General features: G+C 41.1%; 2 protein-coding genes across 3 annotated transcripts in view; one reads left to right on the top strand and one right to left on the bottom strand.

The window, feature by feature from the left end:
• LOC106564830 (complement C3) overlaps nt 1–5,991 on the top strand; it is a 54,980-nt gene extending 48,989 nt beyond the window's left edge. For both annotated transcript variants that reach the window (XM_014131265.2, XM_045691300.1), the window contains 2 exons: nt 1,120–1,255; nt 5,666–5,991. In XM_014131265.2, coding sequence (XP_013986740.2) covers nt 1,120–1,255; nt 5,666–5,810 — 281 coding nt within the window. In that variant the 3' untranslated portion in view covers nt 5,811–5,991. The remainder of the gene's footprint in view (nt 1–1,119; nt 1,256–5,665) is intronic.
• A 2,032-nt stretch (nt 5,992–8,023) lies between these two features.
• LOC106564832 (nidogen-1) overlaps nt 8,024–16,055 on the bottom strand; it is a 66,056-nt gene continuing 58,024 nt past the window's right edge. Inside the window, exons 15-20 of the mRNA XM_014131267.2 lie at nt 14,683–14,809; nt 12,678–12,849; nt 12,256–12,413; nt 11,761–11,884; nt 10,768–10,880; nt 8,024–8,554 (exon numbers count right to left, since the gene is read on the bottom strand). Coding sequence (XP_013986742.2) covers nt 8,436–8,554; nt 10,768–10,880; nt 11,761–11,884; nt 12,256–12,413; nt 12,678–12,849; nt 14,683–14,809 — 813 coding nt within the window. The 3' untranslated portion in view covers nt 8,024–8,435. The remainder of the gene's footprint in view (nt 8,555–10,767; nt 10,881–11,760; nt 11,885–12,255; nt 12,414–12,677; nt 12,850–14,682; nt 14,810–16,055) is intronic.

Below are 16,055 nucleotides of genomic sequence, written 5' to 3'. Positions count from 1 at the left end.
GGATAAGTCCTTAATGTTTAGTCCGGAGTTCCCAAACGATAATCATTCACTGCTGGATTATATTGAGTAGGAATATGTGTATCAACAGTGACAGTTGATATTTTGTTAACATTTTCAAATGCTCCTCTCACTTTAACACAAATGTGTCATTCCACAAATAGAGTGCCTATTGGGTAGTGTAATTTGTCAAAAATATATATTTAGAATTTTTCACAAAATGTTCACATTCTGTTCAACTTCATAAAAAACATGTTTCCCCATCGAAAAAGGTTTAATTAAGAGGAATTACTATAAAATTGAAAGGGTTGATCGTAACAGTGTTGACAATTTCATCTTGAATCAACCATAACTTCCCTTCTGACAGGGGAAATGGAAGCTTGTAGTGTGCAACAGGGAGGGGCAATTGAATGCAAGCTTGTTAAAATATTTCTAGCCTACCTATCGATGGGTAACAAGGTTGACTTGTTATGTTCAATGTGCTCAGTTTTTCACCAGTAAACACCAGAAAATGGCCAGGTCACCTGCTTTTACACTTTGATTTGACTATTAAATGTTCAATGTTTCTTTGGAAAAAAATCTTAATTTTACCAGATTAAAACGAGACTTCAGGTTGACCTTAAAACTGAGGGACATATGTTAATGAATCCCTAATCACATGAAATAAGTAAACATCTTCAGAAATGACTTTCCCAAAGCAACAAAGTAAAAAGGGCTTCACAATGATGGTGAAAACTTGTGAAAATCTTGGGGTTATGTGGGATTAAATTTTCCCGAGAGGTTGACATGATGTGGGACATGCCAAAATGGGGATTTTCAGAGAAAACAAATCCCTTACTTGAATAAAAACACACTGCTATTGGAATTATTAACATGGTTTAGTTAAAGCATAGATATTTGTGATCCAAATGGTAAATCAAGTGTTTTATCAACATTTACACACAATGTCTGAAGTACATAAAAGGCAATGTATTCGTGGAGTGACCCAAATATTCCCTAGAAACACTATGGTTTTGCACACAAATGCAAATGTTTTTGTTTTGCAAGCCACTCTTTTTCCAGAAAGTTTAAAACCAAGTTCTTTAGAAATGAGATCAACGTTAATGTTCAATTTCTCTTTAGGCACTGACCCTCTGTTGGACGGGGAAAAGCGCTTGTTCCTGGCCCACCCCTCCTGTAGAAAGGCACTGGATCTAAAAGAAGGCCAGAGCTACCTGCTCATGGGAGACACTGCAAATCTTATCCAGAGTGGTGACAGGTAAGAAATGTCTCATCATTTCATTACGCTAGTTTCAAAAGAGTTTTGAAGAGAAATCTTGCCTGCGACTCATATTTTTGCAAAGAGCAACTTTCATGATTTTTTTGGTTTGTTTACGAAAACCAGGTGTTTTAGGCTCAGTTATAGTGAAACACGTCTATTCTGGTCTTCATTTTGACTGTTCGTTGCAAAAGTGATATATTTAGGTATTTTAGTAGTAAATCTAGCTCTTTTCGGCCCTAGCAGTACCATTGGAATCGTAATGTAAAGTGACTCCACGTCATCTCAAGGGAGGGGTTCCGTATGAAATACCCTCCCTTCTAGATGTGCTGGGTGGTACCACCTCAAGTCTTACTATAAAAGCAGGTGAAAGCCCGCCTTATTTGGTAATGGTCTTGGTAAGTGGAGTGTGCCAATATATTTTGCATGATGCATCCTTGATTAGACTACTGAAGTTACACAAAATTCAAAAGGCAGTAAGGCACATTTCCCCATATGGACAACAATTCAACGTTTTTGCTTACCGTTTCATACACATCTATGTATTTCACAAAAAACATGTAAGCTATGAGGATTATACATTTATATTTGTAGCTACATCCTAAGAAGAAATAGATGACAATGGTGGTCATGTCAACTTGTTGTATTTTTTCCCCCAACCACTGACTGATTGGTGGCACAGTCTGCTAAAACAGTTGGCTCATACTGTAGTTGAATGGTTGTGAACTCTAATCAATATGTATAACTTTTTTAATTTAACCTTTATTTAACTAGGCAAGTCAGTTATGAACAAATTATTATTTACAATGACGGTCTAGGAACAGCGGGTTAACTGCCTTGTTCAGGGGAGGAACGACAGATTTTTACCTTGTCAGCTTGGAGATTTGATCTAGCAACCTTTCAGTTATTGGCCCAACGCTCTAACCACAGCAGGTAGCCTATAACAGGGGGCACTGTATTGAAGCCACCGCGCAGCCATCTTGGTACTACTCCTCAATTGTAAAAAATATTTAGGAAGCTATAGAAATGCATTTATTACTGTCTACATTCCTTTTTGACACATTTATTATATTACAGACACCTTAATGCACACTATTATGTGAGCTAAACTTAAAAATGAAAAAATATATAACATTTTCCTTCAAGTATGTTTTGGAGTACTAAAGTTTCAACAAAAATGCTTAAACACATGTAACTTTGTCCTTGAAACATTTAATTGAAATACTATAGAATTCCATTCATTCCTATGGTGGACTGCTCCTACTTGGGAGTGCCAATATGGCCGACTGGTGGCTTCAAAGCCTCTCAATGGCTAATACATAGCATCAGAAATCCAGGGTTTATATACGTTATTGGTTCTAATTCCACATGAGGCAGATATCTATATACTGCTCTGGAAAGAAATAAAAGAGACCACTGTAAAATGATCAGTTTCTCTGGTTTTACTATTTATAGGTATGTGTTTGGGTCAAATGAACATTTTAGTTTTATTCTATGAACTACTGATAACATTTCTCCCAAATTCCAAGTAAATATATTGTCATTTAGAGCATTTATTTGCAGAAAACGACAACTGGTCAAAATAACAAAAAAGATGCAGTGTTGTCAGACCTCGAATAATGCAAAGAAAATAAGTTCATTTTCATTTTTAAACAACACAATACTAATGTTTTCACTTAGGAAGAGTTCAGAAATCAAAATTTGGTGGAATAACCCTGATTTTCAATCACAGCTTTCATGTGTCTTGGCATGCTCTCCACCAGTCTTTCACATTGATGTTGGGTGACTTTATGCCACTCCTGGCGCAAAGATTCAAGCAGCTCGGCTTTGTTTGATGGTTGTGACCATCCATCTTCCTCTTGATCACAATCCAGAGGTTTTCAATGGGGTTCAGGTCTTGAGATTGGGCTGGCCATGACAGGGTCTTGATTTGGTGGTCCTCCATCCACACTTTGATTGTCCTGGCTGTGTGGCACAGAGTTGGGGAACATTGTCAGAGCAGAAGGAAGCAAGTTTTCTTCCAGGACAACCTTGTACATGGCTTGATTCATGCGTCCTTCACAAAGACATCTGGATTCGCACCAGGGTCTGTAGTGACACCTCTAGCACTGAGATGCAGTGCCTTAGACCGCTGCGCCACTCGGCAGCCCCCACACCACGTCGTCTTGAAGGAGTTCCCACATATGCTGAGCACTTGTTGGCTGCTTTTCCTTCACTCTGCGGTTGAAGTCGGGGGATTGAGGAGGCCAGGTCATCCGATGCAGCACTCCATCAATCCCCTTCTTGGTAAAATAGCCCTTACACAGCCTGGAGGTGTGTTGGGTCATTGTCCTGTTGAAAAACAAATGATAGTCCCACTAAGCCCAAACCAGATAGGATGGCATATTGCTGCAGAATGCTGTGGTGGCCATGGTGACAGTGTCACCAGCAAAGCACTCCCACCACATTACACTTCCTCCTCCATGCTTTACGGTGGGAAATACACATGTAGAGATCATCCGTTCACCCACACCGCGTCTCACAAAGACATGACGTTGGAACCAAAAATCTCAAATTTGGACTCCAGACCAAAGGATACATTTCCACCAGTCTAATGTTCATTGCTTGTGTTTCTTGGCCCAAGCAAGTCTCTTCTTATTATTGGTGTCCTTTAGTAGTGGTTTCTTTACAGCAATTCGACCATGAAGGCCTGATTTCACACAATCTCATCTGAACAGTTGATGTTGAGATATGTCTGTTACTTAAACTCTGTGAAGCATTTATTTGGGATGCAATTTCTGAGGCTGGTAAGTCTAATGAACTTTTCCTCTGCAGCAGAGGTAACTCTGTGTCTTCCATTCCTGTGGCGGTCCTCATGAGAGCCAGTTTCATCATAGCACTTGATGGTTTTTGCGACTGCACTTGAAGAAACTTTAAAAGTTCTTGAAACGTTCAGGGTTGACTGACCTTCATGTCTTAAAGTAATGATGGACTGTCATTTCTCTTTGCTTATTTGAGCTGTTCTTGCCATAATATGGACTTGGTCTTTTACCAAATAGGGCTATGTTCTGTATACCCCCCTACCTTGTCACAACATAACTGATTGGCTTAAGAAGGCACACCTGTTAATTGAAATGCATTCCAGGTGTCTACCTCATGAAGCTGGTTGAGAGAATGCCAAGAGTGTGCAAAGCTATCATCAAGCCAAAGGGTGGCTACAAGGAAGAATCTCAAATATAAAATATATTTTGATTTGTTTAAAGAAATTGGTTACTACATGATTCCATATGTGTTATTTCATAGTTGATGTCTGCACTATTATTCTACAATGTAGAAAAATAGTAAAAATGTATTTACAATATTCATCCTGTGCCCACACACTTCTAATTCTGAAAAGTGAAAATATACCTGTGAGAGGGGTCGCACCTGGTAGTAGTTGAAGGTTTTTATAAAGTACCCAAAACCAATCTGTGAGTTAATTTGACAATTGGAAAACGAGCTACTGTGTAAATACTGCAATGCGGGTTGGATTGAATTGAACCCCCAGTCTTCATTTTCATGGTGATGATTGCACTTTTCTTCCCAACATAATCCCGCAATAAATGTGAGTCCACATTTCACTGTGAGCTAACTGTCCAGAGCCGTATTTGCTCGTGATGCACATCATTTTATTATCAGAGTGTGCCAGTGGACTGGTAAGTGTATATATGAGCAATTCCCCCTATCCACAACTTCTCATTTGAATGTATTTCTTTTAAAGGGGTTGTGCAAGGCTGAAACTGAGCTTGAAAGTTACCCCCTGATGTTAAATCTGACTTTGGAATCAGATTCCTGATTAACCCTTGAAGTGTAGATCAGATGAAACAAACAATGGCATGCAGTATCAGCTTTAAAGGAGTAGTTCAGTATTTTACTACTTGCTGTTAGATGGTTCCTCACCCTTAAAGCAGTCTATGGGCCAGGAAAAACTGTAATCCATGGTTCTGTTTTCGTTAAACAGCCATTAAAAACTTCAACTAACTTTAGCCACCGCTAGCTAACAATCAATGGAAGTGATGGGGGGATGTGAGCATGTTATTTTTTGAATGGCCAAATCACCTTTAAGTAACATCAAGCCGAATATGGAGTTGATTTTTAATTGATTTCAGGTGATTTGGAGAAACAAAAATGTTTACATGCTCACATGCCCCCATCAATTTCAATGATTTTTATGCAAGCAGTGGCTAAAGTTTGTAGTGGCTGTTTAAAGAACTGAACCATGGGTTACAGTTTCTCCTGACCCATAGACTACTTTCATCTAACATCAAGTTGTAAAATCCTAAACTACTCCTTAAGCAAAAGCTATAAATGAGCTATTTCAATCACTGTAACTATATTTCTGTCATGCTACTAGACCGCAAACCCTGCTAAGAGCTATGTCTTTGTTTCTAGATTCGAGTACGTATTGGGTGAGCGGACATGGATCGAATACTGGCCCACAAGTGATGAGTGCAATATCCGGGGTCCGATCAGGAAAAGATGTTTGGAAATCAATGACTTCGTTCACGTAATGGAAAACGAAGGATGTGTAAACTAGAGTGAACATGTGTTATTCTGTTGTTTTCATTTGTCACAGTAATTTTTTTTCCTTGCAAAAGAATGTCTTTGCACCAACTGTAGCCTAAATTAGCTCTATACCTGTCAATTAAAATGCTTTGTTTGTTGTACTGGAAGATGATTGCGAAGAAAAAAAAACATGAATAAAGATGTTATTCCAATTTTCTGGGTTGACACCAGTCTCAGTCAAGGGTTTAAACCAGGGTCATCCATGTCCCTACCTGTCCCATGCGGTCCTGTGTGGCTCAGTAGGTAAAGCAATTGACTTGCACCATCTGGGCATACCCATACGAAAATGTATGCATGCACCAGTTAAGAGTAAAGACATATATCCATGAAGGTAAATCTACAAAGAAATTATGGCATGGCTGGTTGGTGTTGTAATGCAATGCAGTACTTTTTCAAACCAACTTTTAAATAGATCCAAAAAACTAACTCTACCAGTAGGTGGCCCACTTCCACAGACCGATGAAATCACTTGTTCTAACGAGTCTGCACACATTTGAATGGTATCTCTGCACTGCTCAGTGGATGTTTACATGCTGACCAAACCGGACACGCGCACGTTGATTTTGTTCAACCACACCAGAAGCGATCAGAACACGCAGGTTGAAATATCAAAACAAACTCTGAATCAATTATATTAATTTGGGGACATGTCGAAAAGCATTAAACATTTATGGCAATTTAGCTAGCTAGCTTGCTGTTGCTAGCTAATTTGTCCTGGGATATAAACATTGGGTTGATGTTTTACCTGAAATGCACAAGGTCCTCTACTCTGACAATTAATCCACAGATAAAACGGTAAACCGAATTCCTTTCTCGTCATCTCTCCTCCTTCCGTAGGCTTCTTTTTTACTTCTTTGGACTTTATATGGCGGTTGGCAACCAACTTTACAGTGTATTACTACAACAACTGGAGTGTGGACATCAGTTCATCTTTCAATCACCCACGTGGGTATATGCTGCTAAACACCAATGAGGAGATGGCACTTGGGTATATGCTCTTAAAAACCAATGAGGAGATGGGAGAGGCCGGGAGAGGCTAAAATAGAAACTATTTATATTTTAGCGCCTGGCAACGCAGACACTCGTGTGCAGTGTTGGAGCAATGATTGAATAACGTGTGTAAATTTATTTTACAATACCCGCTCACGCGACGCGACCGGTGTGGTCAGCATGTTAGGAGAAATTCCACTTTTGTTGAATAGGAAAAAAAATTACTTAAAATAAAAAACACATTTATACTATGTACTTGAGCTTGTGTCCTCAAAAGTGAGTACACCGCAGCAATTTAAAAAAAAAACATTACCAGAAAGGTGAGTACCAGACATTTCTAAAACTTTGCAACATTAGCAGTTATTGTTTATGGCCGTCTCATGATAAAATAATTACATTTGTGCATGCCTGTTTAGGCGGAAATCAATTTTTTCCCCATAGCATATAAGACGATAACTGGCCAACTGTTGTTAGTGTTTGCTCTGAGATTGGAAGTTTAGGGATTCAATCCCCTGTCGAGTCATACCAAAGACTTACAAAATGGGGCTGATGCCCCTGTTTGGCACTCAGAATTAAGGAGATGGATTTATGGTATAGCCCTTTGATAGACTAGCGCTACAAAGACAGGAGATGGGCATCTGCCCTACTGGCCGTTCTGGCTCGGACAAGGCTTACTTACATAGGCCATGGCCAGAGATTTTGCGTTCACCACAGTTCATTTTGAGATATTTTAGAAATATAATGCATTTACAAATGACAATGTGTATTTTCACAAACCGCAAACTGGTATTATAGTTACTGTATGCTTTTAAAAAAGACAAATAGCTTCCTGATAACTAACATGTTACTGTACTAACAAGGAAAAAAGACCATGTACACCAAACTTGTAAAAATGTTAATAGGACAGCTGCACAATGTAAATTATCTTGTTTTTTCTCATAGTCACCGCACAGCTGCACACACAGTACACGCATTAACCTTATGTAACACTCCTATGGTGGGCTGTCAACCCTCTCAAGGGGAGAATGAGGTCATCAAAAGGCGATGGGCCAACTTCTCTCCAGATAGGCTTGTGGCAGCCAAACACCAACAACTTGGCGTTATGCCTAACAATCTGTACACCTTCACAGTAATAATCAGCTATAACTGGTCATCAAGAGCACCAATGGAAATGTGTACTTCAGATAATACGTCTATATTTCAGGTATTTATTTACAATACAAAAAAATACAATGTGACTTTTTATCAAATGGATCAGAAAATAATGGCAAAATAATTTGGGAGATTTCAATTACACACCATAACAGTAACAAGGTCAAAGGACTAGATAGGTGTAAGCAATAGGATAGCAACTCCACCTAACTAACCAGAGAACTACAGTAGAGATCGCTATCATATCCTTACAAACTACCCAATCCTCTCAAATCTGCCAGAGGGGAATCAACAAGAAACTGAGCAGTAGAGGCCTAGCAATCTGAATGGATTTGGGCTACAGAGTAACCCCCAACCGGATGCAGCTTAATTATTCTTCCTCTAAAGAGGAAGTTGGAAGGTACACATGTCACAACCCCTTTAGGAGGATAATCTACTATTCTCTCTTCAGTCCTCACAAGTTCCTCTCCACACAGCTTCCGTCCACCACGTCTGGGCACCGGCAGGTGAAGCCGCCGCGGCGAGGTAGACAAAGGTGTGAACAGCCTCCGTTGTTCGAGCAGTAGTTATACGCTGCGGGAAACATTTGGATAACATTACCATCACTTACAGGAGTTTCTAGTTATTTGGCACAATTGTACTTTAACTTGTACTTTGAAATCAAATGCACACTACATGTGGTCTGAATAAGAATAAGAGCAAACCCCACCAAAAGCAGCAGTAGGTACAGTTGAAGTCGGAAGTTTACATACACCTTAGCCAAATACATTTAAACTCAGTTTTTCACAATTCCTGACATTTAATCCTAGTAAAAATTCCCTGTCTTATGTCAGTTAGGATCACCACTTTATTTTAGGAACGTGAAATGTCAGAATAAGGAATAGGAGAGAGAATGATTTATTTTAGCTTTTATTTCTTTCATCACATTCCCAGTGGGTCAGAAGTTTACAAACACTCAATTAGTATTTGGTAGCATTGCCTTTAAATTGTTTAACTTGGGACAAACGTTTCGGGTAGCCTTCCACAAGCTTCCCACAATAAGTTGGGTGAATTTTGGCCCATTCCTCCTGACAGAGCTGGTGTAACTGAGTCAGGTTTGTAGGCCTCCTTGCTCGCACACACTTTTTCAGTTCTGCCCACAAGTTTTCTATAGGATTGAGGTCAGGTGGTGGGCACTCCAATACCTTGACTTTGTTGTCCTTAAGCCATTTTGCCACAACTTTGGAAGTATGCTTGGGGTCATTGTCCATTTGGAAGACCCATTTACGATCAAGCTTTAACTTCCTGACTTATGTCTTGAGATGTTGCTTCAATATATCCACATCGTCTTCCTGCCTCATGATGCCATCTATTTTGTGAAGTGCACCAGTCCCTCCTGCAGCAAAGCACCCCCACAACATGATGCTGCCACCCCCGTGCTTCACGGTTGGGATGGTGTTCTTCGGCTTGCAAGCCTCCCTCTTTTTCCTCCAAACATAATGATGGTCATTAAGGCCAAACAGTTCTATTTTTGTTTCATCAGACCAGAGGACATTTCTCCAAAAAGTATGATCTTTGTCTCCATGTGCAGTTGCAAACCGTAGTCTGGCTTTTTAATGGCGGTTTTGGAGCAGTGGCTTCTTCCTTGCTGAGCGCCCTTCAGGTTATGTCGATATAGGACTCGTTTTACTGTGGATACTTTTGTACCTGTTTCCTCCAGCATCTTCACAAGGTCCTTTGCTGTTGTTCTGGGATTGATTTGCACTTTTCGCACCAAAGTACGTTTATCTCTAGGAGACAGAACTTCCTGAGCAGCATGACGGCTGCGTGGTCCCAAGGTGTTTATACTTGCGTACTATTGTTTGTACAGATGAACGTGGTACCTTCTGGCGTTTGGAAATTGCTCCCAAGGATGAACCAGACTTGTGGAGGTCTACAATTTCTTTCTGAGGTCTTGGCTGAATTCTTTTCATTTTCCCATGATGTCAAGCAAAGAGGCACTGAGTTTGAAGGTAAGCCTTGAAATACATCCACAGGTACATCTCCAATTGACTCAAATGATGTCAATTAGCCTATCAGAAGCTTCTAAAGCCATGACATAATTTTCTGGAATTCTCCAAGCTGTTTAAAGGCACAGTCAACTTAGTGTATGTAAACTTCTGACCCACTGGATTTGTGATACAGTGAAATAATCTATCTGTAAACAATTGTTGGAAAAAAGACTTGTGTCATGCAAAGTAGATGTCCTAACCGACTTGCCAAAACTCTAGTTTGTTAACAAGAAATTTGTGGAGTGGTTGAAAAATGAGTTTTAATGACTCCAACCTAAGTGTATGTAAACTTCTGACTTCAACTGTACCTCTCATCAGTCCAGTAAAATATAAAAGCAAATTATTTGCAAATTATTTCAATTTATGCTCAGCTGTGCCTCAAAAGCGCTACACCAACTGATCTATTTTGTTATCAAAGCTTGAGTTTTGAAATATATTATTGTCTGAAAAGAACATTAGGCTGTGATAATGTATTAGGCCTACAGCACAAACCTCATTCCTACAAAACAGTTTTTATTAGATTAATGTAACATTTTTTAAGTCATGTTTTTTTATTTTTTTCCCTGACCAAGCGATCTCGGCTTACTTTTTGACTACGAAAGTGATCTTGACTCAGAAAAGGTTGGTGACCACTGACCTCGACTATCCCCAAATGGCACCCTATTCCCTATACAGTGTACTTATTTTGACCATAGGGTGCCATTTGGGATGCATACCAAGGCTATTGAGAGAGTGAAGAAGTGTGAGGAGGCTTACCTTGTGGGCATTGAGTTGGGGTCGTGGCAATGCCGTACACTCGCGAACGCTTCTGTGGCAGAAACTCATCTGTCTCTCTGTCCGTTGTGCGGTCCACGGCTACCACCGCCTCCCTGGCAACAGCAAACAACATTATCAGAACATTCTCTAAACATTCGCTGCCCCCCCCAACTATGAAGTCTACTACCATTCTTTTGAAGGCTCTTACTCTATTGACTACCATGAAAAACTAAATTCTACATGACAAGAATCCTTTCTATCATTCATTGCCAAGTTTTTTTTATTTTATTTTCATTAATCTTTTGAAAATGGGGCAATATACTGGCCTGGTGTATACAAATCTGAGCATTGTAAGTAATGGGAAATGTATGCATGCTCGTGTGTATGAATTAATTAATTAAGCAAATGAAATTGTATTCGTCATGTGCACAGCTTATGAAAGGTCATGTACACAGTATGAAAGGTGCAGTGAAATGCTTATTGTTACACATCATGAAATATATTTAGCCAAAAATTACAGACAGTAGCTGACAATTAGCAAATTAGAACTCAAATTATTGATCATGGAATTAATTTTTATATTATTTAAATATATAGGGATATGTAGCCTATAGGTCTAGACCTAATGTATTTCTATTTTAATGCAGTTATCTCTGTTTTAATTTGAAGCATTTTTTATCCTTCGCTTGTTTGTAACAATTGTAAAGACATTGGCGACTTTGTATTTGTTGTCAACTTCGTTCCGCAGTTATCGTCAGTCACACAGAATAAAGATGTTTAGGCCTATCTGTCTCTATGTATAGCAGAGATTTTATGTGTATAGTAGGAGAATCTACAGAAAGGCAGTCAGTAAATAACAAGCATTTTCATGTGCAACTTTAGTAACAATAGTTTTGGGAAACAGCTTGGAGATTTAACGACGCTCCTACGAAGGTTCAAACACTGAACTTAGCCTTAAGATGCTTTTGGGAAACTGGGCCCAGGTGATCATACCTTCTCCAGTCAGTGTAGTAAAGGTTCCTCCCATGGGATACAATGGCGAAAGGATACTGAATCCCTTCCACAATAGTCCTACGGTTCCTACCGTTGGGGTCCATACACTGTACCTTACGAGTACCTGTAAAGGTAAAAGAAAACATGCAGCAGTCAAACCAACATCCCTGCTGCTAGCACCATGCTCTAACTAACTGAGTCATTTGAACTGCCTCAGTAGAGTGGGATTTTCCCATGGATTGCTACATAGCATGTTTAGCTCATGATATCAATAGTGTTAGCATGTTTAGTGTAGCGTCTTTACCAGCAACAATAGGGTTAGCATGTTTAGCATAGTTTATTACCAGCACCACTAGTGTTAGCATTTTTAGCATACCTTCTCAACAACATCAATAGTGTAAGCACGTTTAGCATAGCTTTTTACAGATAGTGTTAGCATTTTTTTCGTAACTTCTTACCAGCATCGATAGTGTTATGTTTAGCATAGCCTCTTACCAGCATCGGCCCAGCACAGCTGTTGGCTCTCAGGGTCATATGTCAGGCCGTTGGGCAGCCCCAGGTCATCCTTAACCAAGACTGTCCTGTCGGTTCCGTCCATGTTGGACATCTCGATTTTGGGCCCGTCTCTATTCCAGTCTGCCCAGTAGAGTCGTCTGTACAACAAGCCAGAAAAAACATGTTCCTGTCACAATGCTTAGAACCATATTTTTAAACCAACACAGTACTGGTGATTTGTGTCGTCAAACCTACATTATGCTATCGAAACCATGAAAAGGCTAACATGCCAGATTCGCTAGCGAAATCGTTCCAGGCCTTAGCGGTTAAGGACAATATATCTTCAGCACAATGAACTAACTGCTTATTTTATCACAAATTTGCATCAAGGAATCACTAAGACATTGTCCAAAGACACGTACCCATAGGAGGGGTCAGCGACGATGGGCCGGGGGTTGACCAGGTCGGTGTCGAAGAGGACACGGCGCTGGCTTCCGTCCAGTTTGGCCACCTCAATCCTGTCCTTCATGGAGTCCGTCCAGAACATTAGTCGGGCCAGATAGTCGATAGCCAAACCTTCTGGACTCTCCAGGTCTAACGAAAAGAGAAGGAGGACATCATAATGCCTAGATCGGACAGAAACTACTGATTTTCTATGGGAGTCATCAGGGATGGAACTTAAGGAGTTGGGGCACTGGCCAGCCGGGCTAGTAGACTGCAATTCCTACAAGCCTGGGTCCAAAAACTTTAAGAAGAGGACATTTCAATAGACAGCAAGCTAGTTGGTCACATTTTCTACAAGCCCGGTATAAAACAATACTATCCTTAGGCAAGCTTTATTTCCATCCCTGGGGGACACTACATTGATGCTCGTCGAACATCTCATTCCAAAATCATGGGCATTAATATGGTGTTGGTCCCCCCTTTGCTGCTATAAAAGCCTCCACTCTTCTGGGAAGGCTTTCCACTAAATTTTGGAACATTGCTGCAGGGACTTGCTTCCATTCAGCCACAAGAGCATTGGTGAGGTCGGGCACTGATGTTGTGCGATTAGAGCTGGGTCACAGTCAGTGTTCCAATTCATCCCAAAGGTGTTCGATGGGGTTGAGGTCAGGGCTCTGTGCAGGCCTGTCAAGTTCTTCCACACAGATCTCAACATATAATTTCTATATGGACCTTGTTCTGTGTATGGAGGCATTGTCATGCTGAAACAGGAAAGGGCCTTCCCCAAACTGTTGCCACAAAGTTGGAAGCACAGAATCATCTAGCATGTCATTGTATGCTGTAGCGTTAAGATTTCCCTTCACTGGAACTAAGGGGCCTAGCCCGAACCATGAAAAATAGCCCCAGACCATTATTCTTCCTCCACCAAACTTTACAGTGGGCACTATGCATTCGGGCAGGTATTTGTCCATCAGACTGCCAGATGGTGAAGCGTGATTCATCACTCCAGAGAACGCGTTTCCACTGCTCCAGAGTCCAATGGTGGAGAGCTTTACACCACTCCAGTCGACGCTTGGCATTGTGCATGGTGATCTTAGGCTTGTGTGCGTCTGCTTGGCCATTTCATGAAGCTCCCGACGAACAGTTCTTGTGATGACATTGCTTCCAGAGGCAGTTTGGAACTCGCTAGTGAGTGTTACGTGCTACGTGCTTCAGCACTCGGCAGTCCTGTTCTGTGAGCTTGTGTGGCCTACTACTTTGCGGCTGAGCCGTTGTTGACTGGGCAGCTCTAGCAGGGCAGAAATTTGACAAACGTACTTGTTGGAATGGTGGCATCCTATAACGGTGAAACATTGAAAGTCACTGAGCTGTAAGGCCATTGTACTGCCAATGTTTGTCAATGGAGATTACTTGGCCGTGTGCTCGATTTTATACACCTGTCAGCAAAGGGTGTGGCTGAAATAGCCGAATCCACTAATTTGAAGGGGGGTCCACATACTTTTGGATATATAGTGAACATTGAAAGACTACCAAGACAATGGATGGCAATCTGACATTTGTCCGTGTTGTTTCACACATGTCAAAAGATGAAATTAATGGAACTTTTGATGGATAGACAGATCGCTAATGTGTTTTTGTTCACACATTATACCTACATGTAAAGCCTTTATAAAGATAAATTATGAGAAATAAAACATGATAAATGAAAAGTTAACTATTACCATTCTTGATGCATTTCATGGAGCATGCTAGCTAGGTTTGAACTGATCTCAGACCAGTGTACCGCTCACCTGTTGCGACGAGAGAGATTGTGTCTCCTCCCTCCAGACTGGCCCGAGACCTGCATACTAAAGCTGTTGTGACAAGAGAGATGGTTTCTCCTCCCTACAGGCTGACATCAGACCTGTGAACAGCTCACCTGTTGTGATGAGAAAAATGGTGTCTCCTTCCTCCAGGCTGACCGGAGACCTGTGTACTGCTCACCTGTTGTGACAAGAGAAATTATGTCTCCTCCTTCCAGGCTGGCCTTGCTGATGGAGGGCCCTGTGATGTCCGTCCAGTACACCATCTTCTCCACACAGTCGTAGGCCACGGCGATCGCCACTCTGTCCTGGGAGCAACACATAAAGACAGAAGGTTTTATTGATTAATGGTTTATTTAGATCGGGACAGATACAAACACATTGTCACATTGAAAAGACCAATCATCCGATGCACTTTGCACCATAGTAGTGTGTGTAGCTGGCCTGGCACTAATTTTAAAAAAAGCCCTTATTTTTTCCCTTAACTGCTAATTGGAAACCATGCAAGTGTCAGAATATAGGATGTCACACACACACTCAATAGAACCCCTGTTCATAGCAAGAGAACAATTTATAATGTAATAAATTGTTTAACTAGATTGTCACATTTATGTTGCAAGCAGAACAGGAACTACTTTAACAGTGATAATATCTCACCCCATTCATTTCACAGATGGGGTTCAACCAAATTACATAAGAAGTACATAATGTTACATTACATTTCACAATGGCAGAATGCGGCTCGCCAAACAATTGAAGCTTTTATGGGGAAGAATCCCTTTGTATGTCCAGTTACATGTTCTGCCAGACCATTCCACGCTAGTGAGAAGAAAGATGAAAAGCCTGAGGACAAGTATGGATGGTCGACTCACACAATCAGGAGATTGGCTTCCAGTTGAAGCTCGCATCCGCTACAAGACCATGGTGATTGCCTACGGAGCTGTGAAGGGAACGGCACCTCCATACCTTCAGGCTCTGATCAGGCCCTACACCCAAACAAGGGCACTGCGTTCATCCACCTCTGGCCTGCTGGCCCCCCTACCTCTGAGGAAGCACAGTTCCCGCTCAGCCCAGTCAAAACTGTTCGCTGCTCTGGCACCCCAATGGTGGAACATGCTCCCTCACGACGCCAGGACAGCGGAGTCAATCACCACCTTCCGGAGACACCTGAAACCCCACCTCTTTAAGGAATACCTAGGATAGGATAAAGTAATCCTTCTAACCCCCCCCTTAAAAGATTTAGATGCACTATTGTAAAGTGGTTGTTCCACTGGATATCATAAGGTGAATGCACCAATTTGTAAGTCGCTCTGGTTAAGAGCGTCTGCTAAATGACTTAAATGTAAATGTAAATGTAAATTGTTCAAGTGGCATTTGGAACATTCCAGAGAGTGGGTGCGTGGACCCACAACACCCATCAACACACTCTCAGTCCGGTTAAAGGAAACATCTGATATGCGAGCAAGAGATTAGCAAATCCCCCTCTTTTCATTCAACCTAAGACTGGGGGTCTGAGAAGACAGCTCTGGCCATCTGGTGAGCGGCCATCTTAAC

This window comes from Salmo salar, chromosome ssa12 (genome assembly GCF_905237065.1).
Source record: "Salmo salar chromosome ssa12, Ssal_v3.1, whole genome shotgun sequence".
NCBI classification, from domain to species: Eukaryota; Metazoa; Chordata; class Actinopteri; order Salmoniformes; family Salmonidae; genus Salmo; species Salmo salar.
The sequence above is the reverse complement of the archived record's forward strand: the minus strand, read 5'-3'. Positions and strand labels throughout refer to the sequence as shown.